This window comes from Sorex fumeus, unplaced genomic scaffold, assembly GCF_029834395.1.
Source record: "Sorex fumeus unplaced genomic scaffold, SorFum_2.1 ptg000048l, whole genome shotgun sequence".
NCBI lineage: Eukaryota > Metazoa > Chordata > Mammalia > Eulipotyphla > Soricidae > Sorex > Sorex fumeus.
Genome location: NW_026606105.1, coordinates 7,352,569 through 7,380,158, shown reverse-complemented (window position 1 = coordinate 7,380,158; position 27,590 = coordinate 7,352,569). Strand labels below are relative to the sequence as shown.

Sequence of the window (27,590 nt, the reverse complement as noted above, 5' to 3'; positions counted from 1 at the left end):
TTGATACAAAAGCCGCTTTATTTTCTCTTCCTGTTTCCTATGTTCCCTTTGTGTCAGTAGCCAGCTGATTGGAAATCCGCTGGGCTCAGTTTAACACGCGAGCGAGTCCGTGACCACACCCCGTTTCAGAGAATCCGCGCGCGCTTTCCTCCCAGCTTGCCGAAGGATCTGAGGCCTCCGCACGGACGACCTTCAAACGTCCACAGCCAGCAGACAAAATTCATCTCCCTGGAGACGTGCCGTCCACAATCCCAGGAAGAGATGCTGGCCGGCCCTCCAGCCCCGGGATGGAGGCAGTGACAGGTCAAAAGTCTGCAAAGAGGGGGGTCTCCATTTTCTCCACCTCCCGTCTGCTGCAGGGGACACCCCCACCCCCCCCGAGAACTTAAGGTGCAACAGGAGACAGATACCGACACCACACCAAGCCCCTGGACCTGTGAGCCAGAGTTCAGAGAAATCAAGAGTCTCGTGCCCCCCGGGATGTCTGTTTCCGGCCTGGCCGCTCCAGTGGACGGGAAGCCTCCAAGATGAGTCCATCTCGGTCCCTGGTCCACCACGGCCGCCTGCCGCTGGCAGAGGCCCCACTGGCCCGGCACGGGAACCTCCTGGTCAGCAGCAGCTCCCAGGCTGGAGACCCAGCGGCACCGGAAGGAGCAGGACCAGCCCAAGTATGGGCAGGCACGCAGGGTATCCAGCGCGCTCTGCATCGGCAATCCAAATCATCCACGGTGATTCCTGTAGAGTCGGCGGGGGAGGTGCCGGCCTGCCATGCAGCCGGCCCGGGTTCAATCCCTGGCACCACGCACGGTCCCGCGAGTGTAGAGCCATGAGTGTGCCCCGATCGGCACCGGCTCTGGCCCCAGAATCCCAAAGGAGAAGAAGCAGTGATTCCTGTAGTGTAAAAACACAGCCCGGCCTCAGGGCTGCTCAGCACCATGGGGGGACACCCGAGCTTTGGTGATGCCGGGGGCTTCCAGAGACAGCCCCCGAGGGGGGTTTTCAAGAAACGCCAGGCCCGGGCGAGGGGCTCTCGCAGCGCTTGTCCCGCAAGCGCCGGTCACTCGCTCAGCGCGTGCGTCTGCTGCCTCTGCACGAGATGCCGGATCTCCCGCACGATGAGCGGCGAGATAAACAGGTTCGTACAGCTGATCTGCCAAGAGGAAAGAGAGGCAGGCGCCGTGAGGACAAGGGGATTCGTTTTCTGCCCCAGCCGCGGGAGTCGGGCAGGGAGGAACGAGGAAGCGACTCCGGGAAGAGTCAGTCTCATGAAACACACCGGTCGCCACAGGCAGAGAACGAGGGGCCGGGTAGTCCAGTGGGTAGGACACTCGCCGTGCTTCCGGCTGACCCAGGTTCAAGCCCTGGCACCTGAGCCCCGAACCAGGAGTAACCCCCTGAGGGGCTGAAGCAATAGCACAGCGGGTAGGGCATTTGCCTTGCACGCAGCCGACCCAGGTTCGAGTCCCAGCATCCCATATGGTCCCCCGAGCACCGCCAGGAGTAATTCCTGAGTGCATGAACCAGGAGTAACTCCTGTGCATTGGCGGGTGTGACCCAAAAAGCAAAAAAAAAAAAAAAAAAAAAAAAAAAAAAGGAGTAACCCCTAAGAATCACCAGGGGTGGGGTGGACAAAAAATGGGGGGGAGACAGCAAAGTTACCCAAATGAAGTAATGGTCAGAGGGAGAGTGGGAGAGTGGACACAGCCTGGGGCTGAGGTTAAAGCAGAGACAGGCCTCAGCACCCGTGAGTCCCTGCGGCAGTTTCTGCTTGATCCCCTCACAAGCTCTCCCTGAGGGACTTCGCAAGATGGTGTGGAGGTCCACGCAGCAGAGTCTGAGGCCCCGTTTTTGGAAGTGAGAAAGCACCCCTGGCCCCCACAGAGCTGTCCCCCGAGGCCTGGGTCCAGACCCTCCCCCCCGCCACAGACACACACTAGCACCCTCCACAGGGCGGAGGCTTGTTCGGTGCCCAATGCAATTGCTGACAGAATTTCCACATTCTACCAAACAGGTAGAATGCTCTGGAAGAGGCCACTGACCAACTGGTACTCCTGAGTCAAAGGTCAAAGGCTAAGCCTACAGAGAGGGGCCCTTCCTTTCCTGCCTGAAAGGAGGAGGTGTCTTAGATTTATCAAAACGTGGCTTTTCCCCAAGGGCCCTTGCTGCTGGTTTAAGAAGCGACTGATGGACAGGCTTTGAGCTAAATTAAGAAGAGAATCTTCGGATCTAAAAAAAAAGATTTTTTTTAAAGCACGCACTTACCATGACAATGAAGAAGTAGAAAACCCACATCCACCCGAAGTTGTCCTGGATCAGAGACACTAAACACTGCAGGAGGGAAAGAAAGGAAAAAAAGAAATCAGACCTGATGGGGTGGGGGGGAGGGTCCCCACCGTCTGAGGGCTCAGGGAGGAGGAGGTGGCGCTGGACCGTGCTCCCGCAGGCACGCCCTGACCTTCCCTTCTGGAGCTGATCAGGCCCAGGTACAAATGTGGTGTCAAGAGGGGCCGGAGCAACTGTAGAGCAGCAAGGCACTTGCCTTGCGTGCGGTTGACACGGGTTCAATCCCCGGCATCCCACAGGGTCCCCTTAATACCCACCATGACTGAACCCTGAGCACAGAGCCAGGAGTCATCCCAGAGCACTGCTGGGGGTGCCCTCGGAGGGTTCCCGCTCACTCACTGAGCTGTGGAGAGGAGAGGAAGCACCTCGGGTCCCTTGGGGGGGGGTCTTATCTTTCACCCCGGGGACCAAGGGTCAGAGGGAGGACTCAACGGGCTGGACACGGACCCAGGTTCAATCCCCAGCACGTGGTGCCTGAAGCACTCCCAGGAGCAGAGGGAGCACAGGCCAGGGAGGACTCCCGCAACAGCATCAGGCATGCCCCCCCTCCCCCGCCCGAGAAGCACCGAGTTTTCCCTACATACAGCTGATGCAAATGTTCATTTTTAAAACACTCTTGTTCAGCAATATTCTTCAGGACAGGGGCGGGGGGGGGGGGTATCTAATCTGTGCCCCGCAGCTACGCTCATTGGCACAGAATGTTCAGCTGGGGAGGCGCCGGCCAGAGCACACGCCGGGCATCCTGGGGGCCGGGTACAAGGTCTGCCACGGGCCTTTCGGGCTGCGGGTCTCCTTTACTCATACAAGGGGCGCAGTGTTGGGGGAGAGGGGGGATGCCAGGCCCCTCCCAGCCATACTCTGCCCTGGGCTCCACCCGGCCCAGGAGGCCACTGGGGCTCCAGACTACGTGCATTCAAGCCCGCACTCCGGCCTGCCCCCTGCCCCAAACAACACATTTTATTTATTTTGGCGGGTGGGGGGGTATGCCTAGAAGTGCTCAGGAGAGGCCCATGAAAACAAACACAGGACCAAGACCGCCAGCCCGCAGCAGGCTCAGCTGTGCTCGGCTAGGGGCCGGACACTGGACACTGCTGGGCTGGCTGGAGTCCGAGGCAGCAGAGAGAGTGGCTGGAGCCTGCAGGGACTTGGCAGGGGCAGGTGTGTAAGTTTGTGCAGGTGGGCAGGGCTGGGGAGGACTCGCTCGGGGCCTACCGGGAGGGCAGGAGTGAGTTGCCCCGTTGCAAACAAGAAGGCCCTGGGGGTCACAGCGGAAGGGAGCTAGAGTAAGTGTGGCCGGAACCCTCTGCAGGAGGCTGGAATCTGGGGCCACCAGGACTTCACGCCGGCGCACTAGCGCCACCTGCTGGAGCCCCGAGGCAGGCGCCGCGCACTCACCTGGCCCACGGCGGCACCCATGCTCCCCGCCCCATCCACGATGCCCGTGACGGTGGCCAGGGCCTCGCTGCTGCCTTGGACCAGCTCCTGGCGACCCAGGTCCGCAGAGATCGCAGCGCTAATCATGTTCGAGGGGCCACCGATGAAGAACCCTGGGGACAAAGACAGAAAGCCATCAAGCCCCGAGCGCGAAGGCCACCTCAGCCCCCACCCCCAGGCATCAGCAGGCAGGGGCTGTGCCAGCAGCCGAGCCAGGATGGCCGGAAAAAGGGAGGGGGACGGTCCCCGGGGGTGGTGGCTCCCAGGTGACCGTCTTTAAGCGGCCCCCGACGGTTCTGGTGTCTCCCCGGATTGTGACTGTGGTTCAGGAGAAACCAGAGGAGACCGTGTGAAAAAGAGCGAGACCAGCTGAACACGCGCAATTCTGCGACGGGGCTGACTGGTCCCATTCGGCCACACCAGAAGCAGAAGTTCTTGCTTCTGGTGGTCCAGCACATGGACAGGCCCGGGGCCGGAACTACGTAGCAGGCCTGGTGCGGCCTCAGTGGCACTACGTCTGCCACGCGCGCCCACTTCAAATGCCTCAGCACAGGCCTGCCACGATGCTCCGGGCCACTCAGCTGGCCAGTTCACAGAGCATGGAGGAGGGGGGGCTGGGGAGGGCAGTCACTGGACTGACCAGCCCAGGGCAGAAGCAGGAAGGCTTTCAGGACACTCCGGAACACCTCCCACCCCCCACTCCTACTCTGGGAGGCATCCAGGGGCGCCACCCATACCTGTCACGGCCATCAGGAGGGCGTTGATGGACTTGTCGTTGGGAGAGCCTGAGGAAGAAGCCTGGTTTCAGGGCAGGCCAGGGGTCCAGGACCTCCCCAGACAACAAAGGGAAGTGGCCCCCACCCCCCCACCAGCCTTGCCTCTGGCTGCCAGCTAATGAGCCCTTAAGAAGCCGAAAGGGCCCCCACTCCCAGGGCGGGTGGTGGGAGGGATGGCTGGGAACCCACTAATTACCGCAGGGCCCGCCCCCTTTTATGGCTTTATTGGCTGTGCGGCTGGTCCCCCTGGAGCCAGGCCACAAAGCAGCCCTGCCAGCTCAGCAGAGAGGGAGGTTGGGGGGGGGGGGGGCAGCAAATGAGAGTGGCTGACCGCAGGCCCCCCCAGAATATGGAACGCCTTTGGCACTTGTCCACCACCCCCCTAGCCCCCTCCCACCCTCAGTAGCCACCGCGGGTCCAGGGCGACTCTGAGGGGTACTCACGGCTGTAGCCCACCAACGAGCCGATGGCCAGGAGCAGGCTGAGGGCCAGCACGGGCGCACGCTTCTGCAGCAGGTCGGAGATGAGGCCCTGCAGGATCCCACCTACAGCGCAGAGGACGCAGGGTCAGCCCACCCAGGCCTCCCCCACAGGACTTGCCCACGGGGCCGGGCGGGGGGGGGGGGGGTTCGGTCCCTGACACCAAGCGGGTTCGCCAGCACCTGGGGCCTGGATGAATGATGACAGTGGCTGAGACCCACCAGGAGCGGGGCCCAGGCCCACGTGAGCCCTGCTGGGTCGTCATGCCGCCCCCCCAACCCAAAAGAAATGAAACAGCCTTCCTCCACGAATTCCCTTTGGGAAGGTTCCTCAACTGTTCATCGCCAGGCAAAAAACGCCAGAAATCAGACCCCGGGAAACGAAAGAAGCGAAACACACCCGGGCACCCGCCATCGATGAAGCCCCTCTCACCCCGCTGAAGCCTTCACCTGAATCCTGTGCAGGGGTGGAGGGGGGATGGGCAGTTGGGGTCTGGAGAGGCAGTGCGGTGGGGAGAGCGCTTGCCCCACCCGGGTTCGATCTCCAGCATCCTATATGGTCCCCCCCCCCCCCCCCCAGCACTGCCAGGAGGAACTTCTAAGTGCAAGGTCAGGAGTATGCCCTGAGCATCACCAACTATGACCCAAAAAAATGGAAAAAAAAAAGGGGGGGTGTGGTCCAGAGAGACAGCTCAAGGAGAGGATGGGCGCAAGCTTCCGATGCAGGTTCGAGTCCTGGTACCGCGAGGGGCAACTCATCAGGAGGCAAACACCTTCGCGGGCGGCCCCAAACTCATCCACCAAAAATAAATGAGTCTGGGACTGGAGCGATAGCACCACGGGTAGGGCGTTTGCCTTGCACGCGGCCGACCCAGGTTCGAGTCCCAGCATCCCATATGGTCCTGAGCACCACCAGGGACGATTCCTGAGTGCAGAACCAGGAGTATCCCCTGTGCATCGCCAGGGGTGACCCAAAAAGCAAAAGAATAAACAAATAAATAAATAAATGAGTCCCTGGTACTGCTCTGACCCCTGCCACGGAATCTCCAGGTACTCCGCGATTCTGTGTGTCTCACTTCTCTGGCCAGGGCTGACAGACATGCGGGGTCGGACAGCGGACACTCACAGGCTGAGCTGCTGACCCCCACTCGGCTGCAGAGTGAAGACAGCAGCTGGGAAGCAAGATGGTCCCATTTAGGGTGCCCCCGGGACCACGGGGAGCCTAGGAATCCACACCGCCCTCCAGGGCCTGTCTCGGTTTCTGGGTTTGGCTGCTTGCTGAGGGAAAGAGCTGGGACTTGTTTTTTTTTTTGGTTATTGCTGTTTTTTGTTTCGGACACACCCGACAGTACTCAGGGCTTAACTCCTGGCTCTGCACTCAGGGGTCACTCCTGGCGGTGCTCGGGGGACCGTATAGGATGCCAGGGGTTGGAACCTGAGTTGGCACGGCAAGCAGCGATGCTATAGCTCCAGCCCAATAGCTGCTGACCAAGGACGCAAACCTTTTGCTGCGTTCTGTTTCGGGGACGCACCGGGTGGTGCTGGGGGGCACTCCTGGCTCTGCTCAGAAACCCAGTGGTGTTGGGGGGGATTCATGTGGTGGCGGGGACTGAACCCAGAGTCCCCGCACGCACAGCAGGCGCTCGGCCCACCGTGGCTCTCTCCAGCCCCCGAGGCCCACCGGCCAGGTTTCAGAAGCCAGAGCAGGTGGCGAGTGAGTCCCTCTTCACGGCACAGAGAAGACGCCTCGCGGGCCTTACCGATGATCCCGCCCACGTCGTACCAGATGGACAGCTTGTCTGCCTCAGCCTCCTTCCACCCGAAGTTGTTGCTCAGGTAGAAGGGCAGCCAGAAGAAGAAGGAGTAATTCACCAGCTTCAGGCAGGCGTACGCCAGCGAGTACTGCAAGGAAACACGCCACTCAGCACTGCGACTCGGAACGCAACTGAAAAGCACGACACTTGAAAGAGAAAATACTGTAGCAGAGGGGCTGGAGAGATAGCACAGTGGGTAGCGCGTTTGCCTTGTACGCAGCTGACCTAGGTTCGATTCCCAGCATCCCATATGGTCCCCTGAGCACCGCCAGGAGTAATTCCTGAGTGCAGAGCCAGGAGTAACACTCGTGCATTGCCAGGTGTGACCCCCCCCCCAAAAAAAAAAAGAATAAAGAAAAGTAAATCAACTGGGGGAGGAGGAGCGTGCAAGGGTTGTACAGGAAGTTTCGGCCACACCCAGCGGTGTTCAGGTCTCACTCCTGGTTCTGGGCTCTGGAATCACTCCTGGGATGCTCAGGGAACCACATGGGTGCTGGGGATTGAGCCTGGATTGGTGGCAAGCAGGCAAATGCCCTACCCGCTGTACTACTGCTCAGGCCCCTAAAACAGAAAAGTAAACTTAAAAAAATTATTTCTTAATGAAAAGCAAAACCAAAGACACATTCAGGATGAATAACACCGGGACTTCCTGGAAGCCATCTGTACTCATCCCAATTTGCCAGGCTTTGCTAACCTCACTCTTTTCTTCCACTCTGGAAAGACTACACAGGAAGCCTTTCAAACACAAAACACACATGACGGAGCCAGAGCGATAGTACAACGAATAAGGCGCCTGCCTTGCACACAGCCGACCTGGGTTCAATCACTAGCACCCACAGGTCCCTTGAGCCCCATCAGGAGTGATTCCTGGGCAGAGCCAGGACTAAGCTCTGAGCACTGCTGGGTGTATCCCAAAACCAAAGCAATCAACATCTATCACTATTCCTGAATTGTCCCCAGGTTTTTCTACCTTCAATTCTTCTGTAGATGCAAACCAGAGCTTTGAACCAACAGGACAGGGCACTTTCTCTGATTTCTTTTTTTTTTTTTTTTTTGCTTTTTGGGTCACAACCGGCTATGCACAGGGGTTACTCCTGGTTCATGCACTCAGGTATTACTCCTGGCGGTGCTCAGGGGACCATATGGGATGCTGGGAATTGAACCCGGGCTGGCCGCGTGCAAGGCAAACGCCCTACCCACTGTGCTATCACTCCAGCCCCACTTTTTCTGATTTCTGTAGTAGGACCCAGATCAAGGCCTCCGGGATGCAGAAGAGCTGCCACCAGGGCAAACAAACTCGGCCCCCGCCACGGCTCCCCCTGGCCGAACATCAGAGGTGGCCAAGCCTTCTCTGGTCTTCTGGCTCAGCGACCAAGGAGCACAGGAAACAACTGACCAAATGAGCTTCTGGGACCAAGCAAAGCCCCCCAGGAAAGCCGCTCCCACGCGCCCACCTCCAGGGGTCAGTGCGGCCACACCCAGTGGCTCCCTGGGGAATTGCTCGCTAACTCAGAAAAGAAAGACGGCAGCCCTCAGGCCTGACTTGGGGCGGGGCTGAGGGTGGCCGGTGGAGTCCCACATCCCCCACACCATCCCCAGGAAATCCTGACGGTCAGCATCAAAGAAGAGAGAGGGGGAGACGCGGGGGCCGACTTCAAAGGGCGTCTCTCCAGGACAGGCTCTTTCCTGCATGGCCAATAACTCCCTGGGTACCAGTTGGCTCAGCGGCGTCCCTGGCAGGAGCAGCCGGCCCTGCCCCGAGGGCCACATCCCGGGAGCTGAGTGCATTTTGTCCAGATAGCCTGTGACCGACAAAGGAATTCCCGAGGTCCACTTCCTTTACCTCCCTGCCCATGGCAGGGGACAATGGCTGGCGGCGGGCAAAGGAAGAGCCACATCTGGGCAGCCCTCGTTCAGTCCTGTCTCGGGAACTAATTACCAGTGGGAAGTTTTAATCACTACCTTGAAAAAGGGTGAATGAAGCCTTCAGGGTCAGGTGAATGAGCTTGAAAAAGAAAAAAAAAAAAAACCAATCCAGCCTGTAGCCCAAGTAGGGGCCAGCCACTTTCCTTACATCACCCAGGTCATTTGGGGGAGGGCTGAGATACAGGCTGTGCTGGTATTCTAAGTCAGTGCTCACCTGGAGGCACGAGAGAACAGAAGGGCCCGGGCTGAAGCACGCCTGGGGGCGGAGGGGTCCCAACATCAAATCTCCCACCCCCAGGGAGGGCAAGCTGGACACAGACTGCTCCCCAGGGCCAGTGGGGCAGCTGGGAACAGAAGCCAGGCCTCTGGGCCTGCACTCCAGCGCACTCCCATAGGGAACGGCGTCTCTCCTGCCTCTCTCCCGACTCTCCCTGGGGGGGCCAGGCTCCCCGGTCGTGCTGTGTGCATACGTGTCTAGACTCCTTCCAACGGGCCCCTTCTACTCTGAATACCAGCGTGGGGGCTGGAGCGATAGCACAGTGGGTACGGCACTTCTCTTACACGCGGCCGAGCTGGGTTCGATTCCCGGCATCCCATAGGGTCCCCTGAGCACTGCCAGGAATAATTCCTGAGTTCATGAGCCAGGAGTAAACCCCTGAGCATTGCCGGGTGTGACCTAAAAAGCCAAAAAAAATAAAAAATAAAAAACCACCTAAACAGCAGCGTGGCCACCTTCTGCCACTTCAAGGTCAGGGTCTACAGGGACAAAACAGGCAAAGCCTCATTTTTCATCTGGGCCTTCCTTTGCCCTAAGGAACTGAAAGGTCGGGGCAGAGAGGCTGAACGGCACCATGGCCCTCCTCTCCCCGGGTCCCGAGAGCTGGAAACCTTAGCTGGCAAACACACACACACACACACACACACACACACACACCCTAGTTTGCAGACCCCTATCATGCTTAGGAGAGCAGATACGATTTCCCATTTTGGCGGTGACAAGATAGAAGCGAGCTGAGGAGCACAATACACGCTTCCTCTGGAAAAAAAAAATCACATTTTTTTAAATGGGGTTGGAGCAATAGCTCAGCGGTAGGGCGTTTGCCTTGCGCACAGCCAGCCCGGCTGAGCCACGTTCGATTCTTCCGTCCCTCTCGGAGAGCCTGGAAAGCTACTGAGAGTATCTCGCGCACACGGCAAAGCCTGGCAAGCTCCCCGTGACGTATTTGATATGCCAAACACAGTAACAACAAGTCTCAAAATGGAGACGTTACTGGGCCCGCTCGAGCAAAATCGATGAACAACGGGAGGACAGTGCTACAGTGCTTTTTAATTAATTAACTATTATTATTATTATTATTATTATTATTTGCTTTTTGGGTCACACCCGGCGATGCACAGGGGTTACTCCTGGCTCATGCACTCAGGAATGGCTCCTGGCAGTGCTTGGGGGACCATATGGGATGCTGGGAATCGAACCCGGGTCGGCTGCGTGCAAGGCAAATGCCCTACCTGCTGTGCTATCGCTCCAGCCCCTGCAGTGCTTTTTTAAATGATGTATCTGAGGGAGGTGAAGCACTGCACGCAGGAGGCTTGACCAGGAAGCGGAGGACGGGGCTGAAGGGAGGCCCACAGTCGGGGCAGGAGGGGGAGGCTGTGTGCGTGCGCGTGTGTACGCCCGGGTCTGCACACGTGTGCAACCGGCTTACCGGGATGACGCCGGGGAGGCAGCAAGCCTGATGGAAGCCGATGGCCTTGGCGGGCGGGGCGGGGTCGGCTGCGCCCTCCTGGATGGAGTAACTGCGCTCATCCTCTTCCTCATTCTCCGTCCCACCGATGAGCGGCCGGTGCGAGTCTTCCTCGGCGAGCTCTGGAACACCCCGCCCACACTTAGGATGCGCCCTCAACGAGGGGCCGCCACTGGGGGATCCCGGGTCAGACCCCGGGGTCCGGGGGCCTACACGCCCCATACACAGGCCCCGCAGTCCGTCTTCAGAGTGAAGCAGCTTCAACTCCGCGCCACTTTTTTTGCCCGAGACAGCTGGGGAGCCGCTACGGCCGGCGAGTTAGCGCACGCGGCCACACACTGGTGACACTGGGGTCTGGCCAGGGTCCCCACTGTTGCCGCCTCGCGGGGAGCGTGTGAGCCACACCCACGCACCCTCCCCCGCCTCAGGCAGCACTCAGCCCACAGCCCTCAGGGGACAGTCCCCATCGCTCACCAATCTCTTCCGGGGACACCAGGAGCCCAAAGAAGATGACGATCCCACCAGCGAGCTGCACCGCTGCGGTCACCAGGAAGGCGTACTGCGAGAGAGGACATGGCGGGATGGCCACAAGGGCCCCGCGAGGGATCACGAGGCCCAGGGGAAGCCCAAAACCAGGAAGGAGAGCCCCACCCCCCACCCCCCAACACTGAGCCTGACACTGGAGTGGGCTCTGCTCCTGCCCCGGGCCGTCCAGTCGCTCGTGACCTGGGAACGAGCACCAGCTCCCAGAATCTGCGCCACAGCCTCCAGGATGCCAAGGTCCGAGTGTTCCACACCCAGGGAGTGGCCGGAAAAGGCAGCGGGCACCAAGTCAGAGCCCGGACCCGAGGGGCAGCATGGACAGAGCAGGGGTGAGGCACAAGGGCGGCGTGGACGGAAGCAGGGGTGAGTCAAAGGGGAGGCATGGACAGGAGCAGGGGCAAGGCAGGGGCGGCGTCGACGGAGCAGGGGTGAGGCAGAGGGGCAGTGTGAACAGGAGCAGGGGCAAGGCACAGGGGCAGCATGGATGAAGCAGGCGTGGACAGAGCAGGGGCGAGGCAGGGGCGGCGTGGAGAGAGCAGGGATGAGGCGGCAAGGCCAGTCTCGCAGGAAGGGCTGGAAAGCCACATCCCCACCCCCACAGAGCTGAGGTCAACACCGGCCAGATCTCAGGACAGGGGGCAAGAGCGAAGAGAAGGGGGCTGAGGAAGGCGAGCATCAGGCCCTTTGAGGGCCACCTGCAGAAATGACTTTCTCGGACCCAGGCATGGAGAAAGGATCTGAATTTTTCTTTCTTTTTTTTTTTTTTTTAGCAAAGCAATGGCAAAAAAATGAAACAAAACAAAACTGAGAAACCCAAATGTTTCCCGAAGTCAAAGATGGGGGCAAGAGCCAGGAAATACAGCAGACACACACACACACACACACACAGAGGTGCTGGACAGACACACACACATACAGAGCGAGCTGGACACACACACACACACACACAAACACACACACACTGCGAGCCTGGACTGGCCGGGAGTCCCCATGCAGCCACCAAGAGGAGCTGCTGACAGATTCATCTGCTGTCGGAAGAGCCACTTGGAATTACTGACGTTTGAAAGGGAGTCGGCAGGCAGATGGAGGCCACCGACACCCCCACCCAGCCCTCGGTTCCCAGCACAGGCCCAGGGCCATGCCTCACTTATTCTGATGGAGACTGCGGGGGAACACACGAGCCGGCACACGCACACACGGGCACATGTGCGCACACACACACACTCACACGCACACAGACACGCGTGCACACACACACACACACACACACACATACATGAGTTTCTGAGTCACCCCTGTAGTGCTCAGGGCCATGCCAGGCAGTGCTTGGGGGACTCAGACCAGCACCCTGGCCTGTTGCAAGACAAACCCTGGAGCCTCAGGACCCTCTTCGGCCCTGTGTAACTCCACTTTCTTCAGTTTGGGGCTACTCCTAGAGGCGCAGACGCTTTTCCCAGCTCAGGGCGTGGGGGCCGCTCCCGGCAGTGCTGGGGACGGAACCTGAACCTGCTATGACTGAAGCCCACACCTCTGCCCACTGGGCAGGCTCCCTCGGGCCCGGTGCCCGCACCCCTACTGCTGAGCTGGTTCCTGCGGGCCAGGTGCCTGCACCCCTGCCCTAAGTTGGCTCCCGAGGGCCCGGCACCCACACCCCTGCCCTAAGTTGGCTTCCGAGGGCCCGGTGTCCGCACCCCTGCCCCCTGAGCTGGCTCCCACAGGCCCAGCACCCTTACCCCTGCCCCCTGAGCTGGCTCTCATGGGCCCAGCACCCGCACCCCTGCCCCAAACCGGTTCCCATGGGCCCGGCACCCACACTTTTCTTATATCTGGTACAAACCACTGCTTTGACCCCCGGCACCGCTCGCCACTGCTCTGAGCAAATCCTTCCCTGTGGGCCGGTCCCCTGTATCATCTCCCCCCTGCAAGGCCTGTCCCTCACTCACCAGCTGACCCAGCTGAACCTCGGCCCCACCGCTGGTCACGGAGCTCCTGCTACTACCGAGCTGTGCCAGAGTGGAGAACCACGCCCAGAACCACACTGGACACGCTGCAGTGGGAAGGGGCGGGGGGGCTGTGCCGCCCGGGAGTTCTTATTTCACTTGGTTTCCAGTGTGAGCCCATGCCTGCCGGGGCGCAGGAGACCAAAATAGGCAGTCAAGGATCAAACCCGGGGTGGCCGCCGACAACAACACGAGTGCCCTCCCCGCCATGCTCTTTCTCTCTCTGCACAACACCCTGGCAGCTCTCCACAGCCCCCGAATTATTCATTAGAAAACAAGATACATGGAGCTGGAGCAATAGCACAGTGGGTAGCGCGTCTGCCTTGCACGCGGCCGACCAGGTTCGATTCCCAGCATCCCACATGGTCCCCCACGCACCGCCAGGAGTAATTCCTGAGTGCATGAGCCAGGAGTAACCCCTGTGCATCACCAGGTGTGATCCAAAAAGCAAAAACAAAACAAAACAAAAAATAATAAGATAATGCTCAAGAAAAAGCGGAAGGAAACACCTACCTCGTAGCCATACTGCAGGACAGAAGAGGCAAGGCACGCGCCGAGAATGTTCCCCACCGAGGCACAGGCGCTCCAGAGGCCGAAGACCACGCCACGGCTGCGGAGGGCGACAGGGAGGACCCCGGGATTAGAGGGTCCGCTCTGGGCAGTACAGGGCAGAACAACCCAGCAACCAGCAGGCTCAGCTGTGTGAGGCCCCGGGTTCCACCCCACACCCCGCACCGTCGAAGATCATCAATGAAAGATTTTAAAGCAACCGCCGAAGAGCAAAGGTTCACAGGGCAATTTGCATTCTGTTCTAGTAAGATACTTCCCGAATATCCCAAAGAGTGGGGGTGGGGGGGGGGAATCAGGTCTCTTCTTGCTAAGATGCTACAATGGAGTTCAACTTGGGGACCCTCAGAAGACATGTGAAGGAAGGAAATTTTGTTTTGTTTTCAGGGCCACACCCGGCAGTGCTCAGGGCTGTCATGCCTGGTTCTGTGCTCAGGGAGCACTCCTGGTGGAGCTGGGTGCAGGGATTAGAACCCAGGTCAGCCTCGAGCAAGCAAGGTGATCACCATACCCCTGTACTTCTCTCCAGCATCCCACCCCAAGAGAATTTAAAAACCATAAGCCACGAAGTGGGAGAAAACGCGCATAGGAGTTCCCCACAAAGATGCAGTATAGACTAGAGAAAGAGTACAGGAGAGAAGGTACTTGTGCCTTGCCCCGATCACGTGAGCCGTGATCCTGTTCAAATCGTGGGCACCACAGATGGTCCCCAAGGCACTGCAAGGGGCCACTCCTGAGCAAGGAACCAGAAACAGCCCCAGTACCGACCCCCCACACCTGCCAAGGGTGGAAGTGGAGAGAAAGAAAGGAAGGGAGAGAGGGAGGGAGGGAGGGAAGATTAAAGGAGGGAAGAGGGAAGTAGGAAGGGAAAAAGGGAAGGTGGAAGGAAAGGGAGGAAGGGAGGGAGGGAGGAAGGGAGCAAGGAAGGAAGGATGGAGTTTCAGGAATGTGAAGAACTCTCAAAATACAATAACTGGAGAAGAGACCATGCAGTGAAATATTAATGGGCAATTACCTCAAATAAAAGGCTTCTGAAAGGGAAGGAAAGATTTTAACGGCTCTTCACCAAACACCCGCTGGAGTAAGCACAGGAAAAAATGTTCTCTGACACTGCAGTGATGTGTCCCACAACCAGGGCACTAGCCCAGCTGGACACCCGAGGCAGGGATGACTTGTGTTGCACTGCAAGCGGGCAGGCTAGTGGGCACCCCTGTGGAAGCGCTGCCACATTTGTTTTGGCGGAGGTTTGGGGTCACATCTGGAGGTGCTCAGAGATCACTCCTGGTCAGGCTCAGGGACCATATGAGGTGCCAGGATTGGAACCCCAATAGGCTTGTGCAAGGCAGGCAAGCGGCCTGCCTGCTGTTCAATTATTGCTCTGGCCCCTAGCTGACAGTTTCTTAGAGACAAAGCACACAGCTGCCTGTGACCAAACCATGCTAGTCTGAAGTGCCAATTTTTTTGGACAGGAAGGTGTAAGTCTGCTTGTGGATTCATACCCGAAGTTCTCAATAGCTTTGTATGAGTTCCAAACTGAAAACGGCCCAAATGCTCATCATCAGGTAAATAAATCAGCCATTTCTGCTGAAGAAGAGAAAACTGGGGCACAGGAATGAACCACCAACACACGCATAAATCAATCTCAAAAGCAGGGCCAGGAGCAATGATATGGCTGTGTTAGAGCACTTGCCTTGCACGTGTGTGGCCCTGGGTCTAACTCCCGATACCTCATGGTCTCTGATCACCAGCAGGAGTGATCCCTGAGCACTGAGCTGTGGGACACCCCTGGGCACTGCCAGGTGTGGTCTGCAATTTATGCCAAATGAAGGAGAAAAGAAAGAGCACATATTGTACAAGCCCATTTCTATAAATTTTTGCAAATGCAAATTAAAGTGACAGAAGGTAGATGAGGAGTTGCCTAGAGACAGCAATGGAAGGGAGGAATCACCAAGGAACTGAGGGAAATTTGGGGAGAGACAAACATATCTTCATCTTCACCGTGGTGATGGCTTTAGAGGTGCACTCAAGGTGTGCCCAGCTACCGAACAGATCCTGAAGCTGTCAGTACACAATGGATGGCTACAGAGTTGTGAGGAGTCGGGGGACTGGAAACTAACTGAGGCCCCCAAATAAAAACAACAACAAAATTATCGCCAGGAGAGACAGTACTGGGGGCTGGGGCTGGGTAGTGCAATGGGCAGGGTGCTTGCCTTGCACATGTCTGACCTGGGTTCAATCCCCAGCACCCCCTATGATCTCCAGCATCGCCAGGAGTAACCTTGAACACCCCTGGGTGTGACCCAAAAACAATCTTTTTTAATTAAATAAAAAAAAGGACAGGCCTTGGCCTCATTCAGAATCTGACAGTGACCCAGGAGCAAGCACTGAGTGTCCCATGAGCTAGAACTGCACCACTGTTGTCCACCTCCCTCCCCCCACGCTGAGAACCCGCTCCCGAAGGGCTCTCCACGGCATCCAGCAGACCCAGGGCCGGGGGATGGGGGGACGGCGGTGGCCTACCCGGCTTTCCCGAACCAGTTGCCCATGACGGCGACCACGCAGGGCCAGCCCGTGGACTGCAGCAGGCCGTTCACAATCCACAGGCAGCAGTACAGCCCCTTGTTGTAGAAGTGCATCCACTCTGTGAGCGTGCCGAAGGCGAACACCTGCAGGGATGGCCACGGGCACGAGTGGACAGGGAGCAGGGAGAGCCTGGGGGGGCGGGCCGGAAGGGGTGGGCCCGACAGCGGGGAGGTCGGAAGGGGCGGGGTATAAAGGGCGGGGCAGACAGCACGGAGGCAGGAAGGGGCGGACCTGATAGCAGCCAGGGCGGAAGAGGTGGGCCAGAAGGGGCGGGGCGAACAGCAGGGGGCGGAAGGGGCGGGACCCAGAGGCGGGCTCTGGGCTCCCGCCAAGGTGCATGCAAGGCAAGCACCCTACCTGCTGTACTATTTATTAGAATGTTCTGTCTCTGCTCAGTGCCCTCAGAGTGGCAGAAACTGAAAGGCCAAAGCCAACCAAGGGCCACACACTTGTTATGTCATGTCAGGCCACTGAGATCGCGTGGGGAAGCTTAAATGTTTCTCCTTGGCTCTTGCCCTGTTCCCAGTCTCCAGTATGAAAGGGCAGTGACCGCTGGGCAGGGGGCAGTGAGGACGCCACGGCCCGTGGCCACTTACCACCAGCGCAGAAGAGCACATGCCAAAGGACAGCACCCATCGCAGGTTCAGCCGGTCGCCGACGACGCCGCTGATGAACAGGCCCTGAAAGTGAGCCGGTATCACGAGGCGCCTAGGGGCTCGGAGCAGCCGCAGGTGGCCTGCTGCAAGCTACCCCGCCGCTCGGACATCTGAGGCAAGCCTGGGGGCGCAGGACCCCCCCCATCCTCCTTGAAGGAAATGGAGCAATAAATGACAGCCAAGGACGAAGCCTGGCCAAAGCTGTGGATACATGGGCTCTCACCCTGGGGGATGGACTAATGGCTGTCCCCCACAGTGGGGGGCGGGAGGCATTTGGGGTGACACCCTATTCTACCCTGTCCTCAGAACCACAGCTCAAGGCCCATGTCTGACCCTGATTCTGCAGGGCAGAGAGCTGGAGAGAGGGGCCATTAATGTTCTATTGGTTTCTGGGCTACACCCAGTGGTGCTCAGGGCTTACTCCTGGCGGGGCTCGGAGGGGAGCAGGGTGGGGTTAACATACAGGATCCTGGGGAATGAACCCAGGTTGGTAAGCATGCAAGGCAAGCACCCTACCTGCTGTACTATTAGAATGTTCTGTCTCTGCTCAGTGCCCTCAGAGTGGCAGAAACTGAAAGGCCAAAGCCAACCAAGGGCCACACACTTGTTATGTCAAGTCAGGCCACTGAGATTGTGTGGGAAAGCTTAAATGTTTCTCCTTGGCTCTTGCCCTGTTCCCAGTCTCCAGACACACCCCAGGCCTGGGGCCTCACTCTAGCTGCTATGCCCACGGCTTCCTGCTCCAGGTGACCAATGGGAGCAAATATTACTGGTGTGTCCCATCAAGGACTCATTTTACTCTGGACATCCCAGGGAGATGCACGTGCTGTATCGGGAAACCCCTTGACACTCCCTGAAGCTACAGGACTCTCAAGCCCGGTTCCTTCAGGGACTGAACTTGGGTAGAGGGGTTCCCCAACCACTGAGGGCGCAGTGGACTGGTCCCACCTCCAACTCACAGCCAGGCACTCTGTATGTGCATCTGATCGATGGGAGGGAAGGAGAGATCAGTGGATGGAGGCAGAGAGGGGTGGATGGGTGAAGATGGACAGACAGACAAAGACTGGACAGATGGAATAAGGAAGGGGGAACGGATGGACCCCTGTCTTTTTGTTTATTGGGGGTCACATCCGGCAGTGCTGAGGGGCTATTCTCCGCAGATGGATGGATACAGGGTAGACGAAAAGAGGGATGGATGGAGGGATGGGGAGAGGGATGATGAGGGAGTGAAGGGCACGGCAGGGTCACAAAAGAAAAACTTGAGCCACGCTGAATCCTGCGCCATCAAGAAACTCGTCATCCCTGGCTTTAGAGCCGTCATTTCCTTTCATACCTTCCTCACCTCGCCGCCCTGCCTGTGAAACTCACCACAGCATAGGAGAAGAGGAAGATGGTGTCCAGTGTCCCGAGGAAGAGCGTGGCCTCCTCTGCGCTGGGGAACAGGTGATTGCGGCTCCAGATCTACAGTGAGACACGGACGCGTCACAGTCGCTTTCCGACAGCCTTCCCAGGGAAAGGGGCCGCGGTCTCCCCAGACACAGTGACACCCGCACCTACACTCGCATCCAGAGGGAAACGTGCGCAAGGCCCATCTGGGACTCGCCTCTTTGCTTCGGGGATTCCTCGGCAGGGGCAGGGGCAGTGGGGGGTGGCACTCGGGCCCAGGAGCCATCGGGAGTAGCACAACCCGGGGTCCTGATCGGGACACTCTTTACCGCCATACATTCTCAGTAACTAAAGGGGGAAAGTCACTTTCCCTTGGCTTCTTTTTCAACTTGATGGGACGAGAGATGGTGGGGCTGGAAGCCAGGGCATCACCCAAGAAAGGTCAGCTGATATAGCCCTGACCCTTCACATGGCTTTTTTTGTGGGGGGAAGGGGGATGGTGAGGAAAGGGGATGGGTCGGGTCACATTTGGCTCTGCACTCAGGAATCACTCCTGGTAGGGCTCAGGGGACCACATGGGGTGCCGGGGATTGAACCCGGGTCACTTGCGGGTAAGGCCAGCCATCTCATCCACTGGACTAGCATTCCAGAGCCTCACCTGGCTTTTCCAAAGGATGTCTTTGGACCAGAGAAAGAGCTCCGTGCTCTCAGTCCCGGGGCAGGAAGCTGGGTTAGCGCCCCAGCACCCACAGGGGCCCCCAAGCACCACTGAGAGTGACCTGAGCACTACCAGGTATGGACCCCTACCCCCCCCAAAAAAAAAAACAAAAAAAGGCTTTGATGCAGTGACAGAGTATTAACTGCATTCCATAAGCCAGAAAACTCTTTTTTATTTTTTTAAATTTATTGAATCACTGTGGAAAAAGTTACAAAGCTTTCAGGTTTAAGTCTCGGTCATGCAATTATCAAACACATTTCCCTTCACCAATACTTATTTTTCACCACCAAGAACCCCAATAGACTCCCCCAACCCTCCCAATGCCTGTGAGGCAGATGAACTCTAGTTAACACTCTATCTACTTTGATTAGATTCATTGTTTCGACAAAAGATATACCATTACTATCTAGAGTTTACACCTCCCAATCTGACATGCTGAAAAGGCATTGTGAAATAATTTGTTTTCTACAGCTGGTTAGAAGAACCAAATGATGTCGCACAGCCGCGATTTTGGATTTCTGGTATTTTACTTATTAAGCCTTGAAGTATTTCTGCTGAGAGTCAGATAATTATGAGATTGGTTCTGTACTTCTGGAGCCATGGCCGTGCCGGAGAGCCGCTCGTGGGGAGGCAACTCCTGACCTCGGTACGGCGTGAAGAACGAGCCGGGAACGCCCCCCTTCCCATGAGGTTTCAGTTGCCCCGTCACGACCAGTTCATACGTAAGCCAGAAAACTCATACCCGTGATTCGGCTGTGAGAGGACAAAGGGCATTTCTGTACAGCGGAAGGAGTTATGCATCAGCCTAGGCCGCAGGCTGTGAAAGTTCTCCTTCGAAGAACGACAGGCAAGGGCCAGAGAGAATACAGGAGGCCTGCCTGGCAAGCTGCTGACCGCAGCCTAAGCCTTGCACCACAATTGGTCCTCCAAGCACTGCCAGGGGTCACTCCCGAGGACAGAGCCAGGAAGAGGCCCTGAGCACCGCCAGGTGTAGCCCTACCCTCTCCACCCCCCAAAAATAAAACCAAATAAATAACAGACAAGTTGGTAATTATTCACAGTTGGGCATCTGGTAGGTCCTGCCTCAAGAAAGACAGAGTGAAATGAGGGCAGCAGAGACAGTAAGGGGTTAAGGTGCCTGCCTGGAGCACATATGACCAGGGGTCAATCCCCCACCTGCATATGGTCCCCAGCACCACCAGGGGTCACCCCTGAGCCGCCCAACGCCTCAGAGCTGTGCCCACAGAAAGAGTGAAGGGGGGGGCTCTCTTCCAGAGTGGTCCTAGAACAAAACAGACAAATGGATCTGCCTGGAAGGGCATGAAAGGGCATAAAAAGTTAATTGATACTGTTTCAGTTTTAGTTACCTTGTAGCTAACCTTTAAGAAATTGCTACTTGTCCTGTTTTGATGAAGCCCCACAGATGGATACGCCAACTAGGGAAGAGGCATTAACAGTCTCGCCTGGACACTATGTATCTAAGAAAGGGTACTTCTCTTCAAAACTCCCAAGGTCTGCCCTATAGACTGCGGAGACTGAGTTCAGACTCAGACGGAGAACCTGGCCTTCTCTGAATCCAGACACGGGGAGGCCGGGCACGAGTTTAAATCAAAGCCACTTTCCTGGTTAAGTGCCTTTTGGCGGGCGTTTCAAAAGCCATTTTTCATCAAGCATCATTCAACTCTGAGTTTACTTCATTCGCTTAAAAATATCTTAAGGGGCTGGAAAAACAGTACAGTGGGTAAGGCACTTGCGGCTGACCAAGTTTGAACCCCAGTGTTCTAGATGGTCTCCAGAGCACCGCCAGGAGTGATTCCTGAGTGCAGAGCTAGGAGTAACCCAAGAATCACCAACCCAGATTCGATCCCTGGCACCCTAATGGTCCCCTGAGCCTGCCAGGATTGTTCCCTGCGTACAGAGCCAGGAGTAAGCGCTAAACACTGCTGGGTGTGGTCCAGAAAAGAAAAAGGGGGGAAAAATCACTTTGCAAAACCAAATGGGGGGTAGGGATATGGCTCAAGTGGTAAAGCACCAGCGTGATCAACACCCTGAGTTCAATCCTCAGCACCGCATCATTAGGTAGCTCCCAAGCGAGCGAAGATTAAAAAAAGAAAGAAAGAAAGAAAGAAACCACATATATAAACAGAAAAGAGCATTTAAACACAGATGAAACAGTGTGAGGAGGTGACAGGGGCCGAACCCAGGGCCTCACCTACACAAAACTTGTGCTCTAGCTCGCTGCAGAGATGCCTCTGGGCCCTGTGCCAGGCTGATCTCACCAGGTGCCTCAGACAGGAGCAGGTGTCGTACCTCCACCTGCCCCCTGAATATTTTTGGGTCACACCCAGTGATGCACAGGGGTCACTCCTGGCTCTGCACTCAGGAATTACTCCAGGACCCAATGAAAGACCCAAGGAGGTGGGACCAGCGACTGCAAACTCCAGGCCTCAAGGGATCGGGGACAGTCTGCTCCTTCCCATCTCCCCGCCCCTATGGGGTCCTGGCTATCACACCCACAACTGCCTCCAGGTGCCATTTAAGGGCACTAACGGTCATGCTGGAGCAATAGCACAGCAGTAGGGCGTTTGCCTTGCATGCAGCCAGCCCAGCCAAGCCGGGTTCGATTCTTCCGCCCCTCTCGGAGAGCCCGGCAAGCTACCGAGAGTATCTCGCCCTCACGGCAAAGCCGGACAAGCTACCCATGATGTATTCAGTATGCCAAACACAGAAACAAGTCTCATGATGGAGATGTTACTGGGGCCGCTCGAGCAAATCTATGAATAACGGGAGCACTGTGACCGTGAACGGCCATGATCCACAGACTCACAGATGAATCTCAGAACTAAGTAGCTTGCTACAGAGGTTTCTCTGGATCCTAATCATTTAAAAATTTGAAGTCCAAGAGGGCGCAGCCACGCAACATCTCATGCCATTCACAACAAGCAATACAAAATAAGTTATCTAGCATCTGCCTTTGAGGCAGGCTTGAGAGGTGGTGGGATTGGTGTTGAAATATTGAATCAATTATCGTGAACAACTTTATGAAAATAAAATTCAAAAAAAAAAAAAAACAAAAACAAAAACATGTGCTCTGCCCAGAGCTGTGATAGCCTTCACAGAATTTTTTTTTTCTTTTTGGGTCACACCCAGTGATGCACAGGGGTCACTCCTGGCTCTGCACTCAGGAATTACTCCTGGCAGTACTCAGGGGACCATATGGGATGCTGGGAATTGAACCCAGGTCTGCCACGTGCAAGGCTAACACCCTACCCTCTGTGCTATCGCTCCAGCCCAACACAGAATATTTTTTGAATTCTGACTCAACTGATACTTCCTGATCCTAAAGAATCCCCCCTCCCCCTTAAATAAATCTCAGAAGAGAGACACAAGCTGCAGAGATGCCTCCACACCAGGCTGAGTCTCATCTGGGGCACCTGGGGGGGGGGGGTGGCGCGCGAGTTCCCCACCAGTCCTAAACAGACCCCCGGCAGCTGAAAACCTCCAGAACCCAATCACCGCCATGCTCACGGCCAATCTCCACAGACTCAGGACAAGCCTCATCCATGAGAATGAATCTGCTGAAAAGCCCAGGTATGCATGTTTTGTGACCGAAATCTCCAGGCTCTCAAGGAGTCAGGGATGGGTGCCCTCCCCCCATCTCCCTGTTCTTCTCGGAGCCTGGCAGTCACACTCATGAACAGCCTCTGGTGCCATATCAGCTCACAAACAGCCATGATCCAGAGACTCATAAATAAATCTCGGAAGAGAGCCACAAGCTGCAGAGATGTTTCCTGGCCCAAAAGTCACCATCCTGTTAAAAAAATTATCTGCAGCTGTATCATCCTATTTAAAAGTTAGAAATTCTTGGGAGTGTGTGGCCACAGAATCTCATACTCTATGCCACTGATGTACCAAGAGTAGCACACCATGTTTGATGGAGTGTAAAGAGGAAAGCAACTGATCTCATCCCGATCAAAATATATATATTTTATATATATATACACACACACACATACGTATATACATATATATGTATATATACATATACACACATAAGCACCCAAAGGATCAACCATAACAACATGTCAGTAATCTCATATACAAGGGCTTGATGGTTCCAGGGTGAAATACAACAATCTTCACCCACCTGGGATCATTTTTAGCTAATTATTCCTAACAAGCAATTACAAACTAAATTATTTAGGACCTGCTTTTGGGGTGGTGGTGGGAAAATTCAAAATAGTGATGGTGGGAAGGTATAATGGTGGTGGGATTGGTGTTGGAATACTGAATGTAAGAAATGATTGTGAACAACTTTTAAAAAATTCAATTCAAAAAGAAAAAAAGAAGACGAGCAACACTCCTACATTAAAATTAAAAAAGAAGAAGAAGAAGACGACTTCCCCACTCTCAACCAGAAAGTCTCCACAAGACGCTCAAGGGGAAACAACCATGGGGTCGGCAGCACAAAAGGAGCAGGCAAGCTGTCCAGCCGCTGAACCCACTGGAGTCCCAATAGCAACTGTACTCGTCACTGCACCCCCAGCCACCACTGTACTTGTCGCTGCATCCCTAGCCACCACTGTACTGTACTCATTACTGCATGGCCAGCTGCCACTGTACTCGTCATTGTACTCCCAGTCGCCACTGTACTCTCATCCATCACTGCACCCCCAGTCGCCACTGCACCCCCACCTGCCACTGGACTGTACTCGTCACTGCACTGCCAGCCACCACTATATTCATCAATGTACCCACAGCTACCACTGTACTCCTCACTGCACCGCCAGCCTCCACTGTACTGTACTCACTACTGCACTGCCAGCCACCACTGTCCTCGTCACTGCACTCCTGGCTACCACCAACTCATCACTGCACCCCTAGCCTCCACTGTACTGTACGCGTCACTGCACTCCCGGCTACCACCATACTCATCACTGCACTCCCGGCTACCACCATACTCGTCACTGCACTCCCAGGCATGGGCCTCAGCAGACAAAACCTGTCCTTTCGGGGCAGAGAAAGAAAGCCACAAACACTCAGTTCTGCCCTCCCTGATGGCCGGAAACACGAAGCTACCAGGCTAATTCCGAACTGGCCCTGACAGAACTCGCATGAATTCCTCGGCCACGGGGCTTGCTGAAGCCAGAATGAGGGAAGCTGTCGGGCCAGGACATGCTCAGTAAACAGAGAGCCCGGCACAAAGTCCCTGCATGAGGGACAAGCGGCTCTCCTTAAAGGGGCCGCAGCCGGGCTGACACATACACCGGCGTTCCTGCAGGAGGCAGAGACACCTCGCTGCTCTCCCGGGCGTCCCTGCCAGGGGACACTTCCTCGGGGCCGGCAGAGCCAGCAGGAGTGTCGCTGAGATGCAGGAGTGTCACTGAGGGGGCTGTGGGCAGAGCCGGGGGTCTCATGGAGCCTTTACGGAGGCCGATCAGAGCCAGGACAGAGCTGCCTTTGCACGTGTGCGGCTTTGGCTCAGCCCCCAGCACCGGATAGAGCATGAGCTGCGAGTGACCACACCCCACGTCCATCAGAGACCCTCCAGCGCGGCCGCTTACCTCGACGGGCAGTTCCACTGACGCGGACGCATTGGCAGCGGTGGGCGCCCACTGCCTGGAGATACTGACTTTGACGTTGCTGAACGTCTTTCTCGAGGCGTGGAGCAGGGAGTAGCTGCCAGAGAGAGAGAAAGAACCAGTGAGTGGCAGGGCCGGGTGAGCAGATGCCAAGCATGGAACTCAGTGGTGGGCGCCCAGGCAGGTCACACTGAGAGGTGCCCAGAGCTTCCTCCTGGCTCTGTGCTCGGAAGTGGCCCCTGGCAGCGCTCATTTGACACTTTCTGGGTTTCCCTGAACCTCCCCACTCAAAAAAAAAAAAAAAAGAGTCCTGCTTAAGGGTTCACACCAGCCCTGTCTCGACCCTAAGGGGCAGCGTGAGACCAAGTCCCCTCCCAGCTTGCGGGCCACCTTCCACACCTCACCCCCACCCCATGTCACTCAGCTCCTCCACAAGGAGAGGCATTTCGCTGGTTCTGTCCTCTTTTGGGGGAGGGTGGAGGTGAGGGCTGCCCTAAACAGTGCACAGAGGGTCCAAGGGCCCCACCAGAAATCTCAGCTCAGGGCCAGAGCAATAGGACAGCAGGGACGGTGTTTGCCTTACAAGGGGTCAACCCAGGTTCGATTCCCAGCATCCCATATGGTCCCCCAAGCACCACCAGGAGTAATTCCTGAGGGCAAAGTCGGGAGTAAGCCCTGAGCATCACTGGGTATGACCCCCCCCCCCCCAAAAAAAAATCTCAGCTCACTGGACCAGTGGTTCAGTGCCAGAGTTTGAGGATGCAATACTGCTTAGGCTCTGTGGCATCAGGGGTACCCGGGCCACCCCAAGGATGCTGGGGGACCCAAGAACGCACTCCACGATGCAAGGCTCGGAGAACCACCTAGCGCTGGGAATGAAGCCGGGTCGGTACATGCCAGGCAGGCACACCCCCTGACAGCTGAACTACCGCTGGCACCCTTGGTTCCCATCTCCAAAAACCATCACCATGGGGCCAGAGGAGGGCAGCGGGGAGGGTGCTCACCTGGCACCCCGCAGAGCCTGACTCGGATTCTCAACACACTTGGTCTCTGGAGCACCACCAGGAGTAACTCCTGAGTGTACAGTGACTCCTGAGCCTTGCCAGGTGTGGTCCCCTAAAAAGGGGGGGGGGAATGTGGGCTGGAGCAATAATATAACGGGTAAGGTATTTGCCTTGGGTGCGGTCAACCCACATTCGATCCTTGGCATCCTCTAGGTCCCCCAAGCACTGCCAGGAATGATCCCTGGGTGCAGAGCCAGGAGTAAGCCTTGAGGGCTGGAGCAATAGCACAGCGGGTAGAGCGTTTGCCTTGCACGTGGCCAACCCGGGTTCGATTCCCAGCATCCCATATGGTCCCCTGAGCACCGCCAGAGGTGATTCCTGAGTGCAGAGCCAGGAGTAACCCCTGTGCATCGCCAGGTGTGACCCGAAAAGCAAAAAAAAAAAAAAAAAAAAAAGGAGTAAGCCTTGAGCACTGTTGGGTGTATGTACCTGCCACCACCCACCAAAATAAAAAAAAGAGAGAAAGAAATCATTAGGACAGCTGATTTAGTGATGCCCCACACAACAGCCAAGAGTATGTCATCCCCAGATGGCTGGGAAGAGGCCCAGGGTCTCATGGGGACCTGCCCCAGGAACAACGGTCCCCCGCTAGCACACAGGGCACCTCAGGCACCAGAGCCAGGCACCCGCCAACGCAGACCCCGGGAGAGCTAGAGGCCCAGCGCTGGGCAACATATGGCAGCTCCTGATGGGCCAGTGACGGGAGGAACCAGAGTGAGGCCCTTGTGATGGGGTCGTGACCCAGGAAGGACAATGGGGGCCGCTCCTGACCTGAGCCAGCTGGAATCCAACAGCCTCAGTTTACACACAGACACAAGGTCCAGCATGTCCTCAGAACACGTGGCCTGGATCCTCATAAAGGAACAGACCGGAAGGAGAGTGCTTCAGCCCTAGGCTGTGCTTGGGGGAGCCCCAGACTCCGTATGAGGGTGCTGCCTATGCCCCATGGGATGTCCCGCGGCATCCCAGGTCCCCACTCCACCCCAAACTCCGAGCATGACACCCAAGCTCTCTGCAGGCCTGCAAATGACAAACGGGTACCCGAGCCCCTGCGCCCTCAAGGCTAGGGAAGTGGGTCAGTGGCAGACCGGGCACCCAGGGAGCAGGACACCATGCCCAACCCCCCCCCCCAGGTTAGGAGCACAAGCCATAGTGCAGAGCATGGGGCATCCACCTTGCATGCATCCAACCTGGGTCAGGTCCCTGGCATCCATATGGTCTCCCATCACTGTCAGGAGTAACTCCTGAGCCTCACCGGGGAGGTTCAAACACCAAAAAGTAAATCCCCATAAACCCTACACAGCCCAGGACAGACAGACAGACACACACACACACACACACACACACACACACACAGCCACCCCCCCACACAGACCCACAGACATACACACAGAGACGCACAGACACACAAACACACACACACGCATACACAGACACACACAGAGACAGACATACACACACACACACACAGAGACACAGACACAAAGACAGACACACACACATACACAGGCACATAGACATAGGCACACAGCCACACACACAGATAGACGCATAGACACAGACACACACAGAGACACAAACACACATACAGACAGACATACAGACACACATAGACATACACAGAGATGCACAGACACACAAACACACACATACACAGATACAAACACACACAGACACACACAGAGACACACACATACACAGGCACACACACAGCCAGACACACACAGACAAACATATAGACACAGACAGACACAAACACACACACAACCACACACCCGCACGAGCCCTCGCGAGGCCCCAGGGCAGCGCCAGAACAGACCTGAAGAAAGTGAGCAGGAAGACGACCACGTGGTGGTGGCTGAGGCGGGAGGGCGCGGCGCCCCGGGGAACCAGGCGTGGCCAGGCCATGCTGCCCTGACAGTCCTGCTGTGGCCTCACGTCCAGAGAGCGACCCAGTCACGTCATTTCCTCCTC

At 56.7% G+C, this 27,590-nt stretch overlaps 1 protein-coding gene across 1 annotated transcript; it reads right to left on the bottom strand.

Annotated features, from left to right (window-relative positions):
* On the bottom strand, positions 1-27,590 carry SLC37A3 (solute carrier family 37 member 3). The gene is made up of 14 exons (XM_056124084.1): positions 27,436-27,590; positions 24,535-24,649; positions 18,235-18,327; positions 16,807-16,890; positions 16,148-16,293; positions 13,574-13,670; positions 10,992-11,076; positions 10,479-10,639; positions 6,793-6,934; positions 4,997-5,098; positions 4,515-4,562; positions 3,739-3,890; positions 2,263-2,328; positions 1-1,150 (listed from the first exon to the last, which is right to left on the bottom strand). Exons 1-14 carry the CDS (start codon positions 27,522-27,524, stop codon positions 1,058-1,060), a joined length of 1,473 nt encoding a protein of 490 aa, XP_055980059.1. The 5' UTR covers positions 27,525-27,590; the 3' UTR covers positions 1-1,057.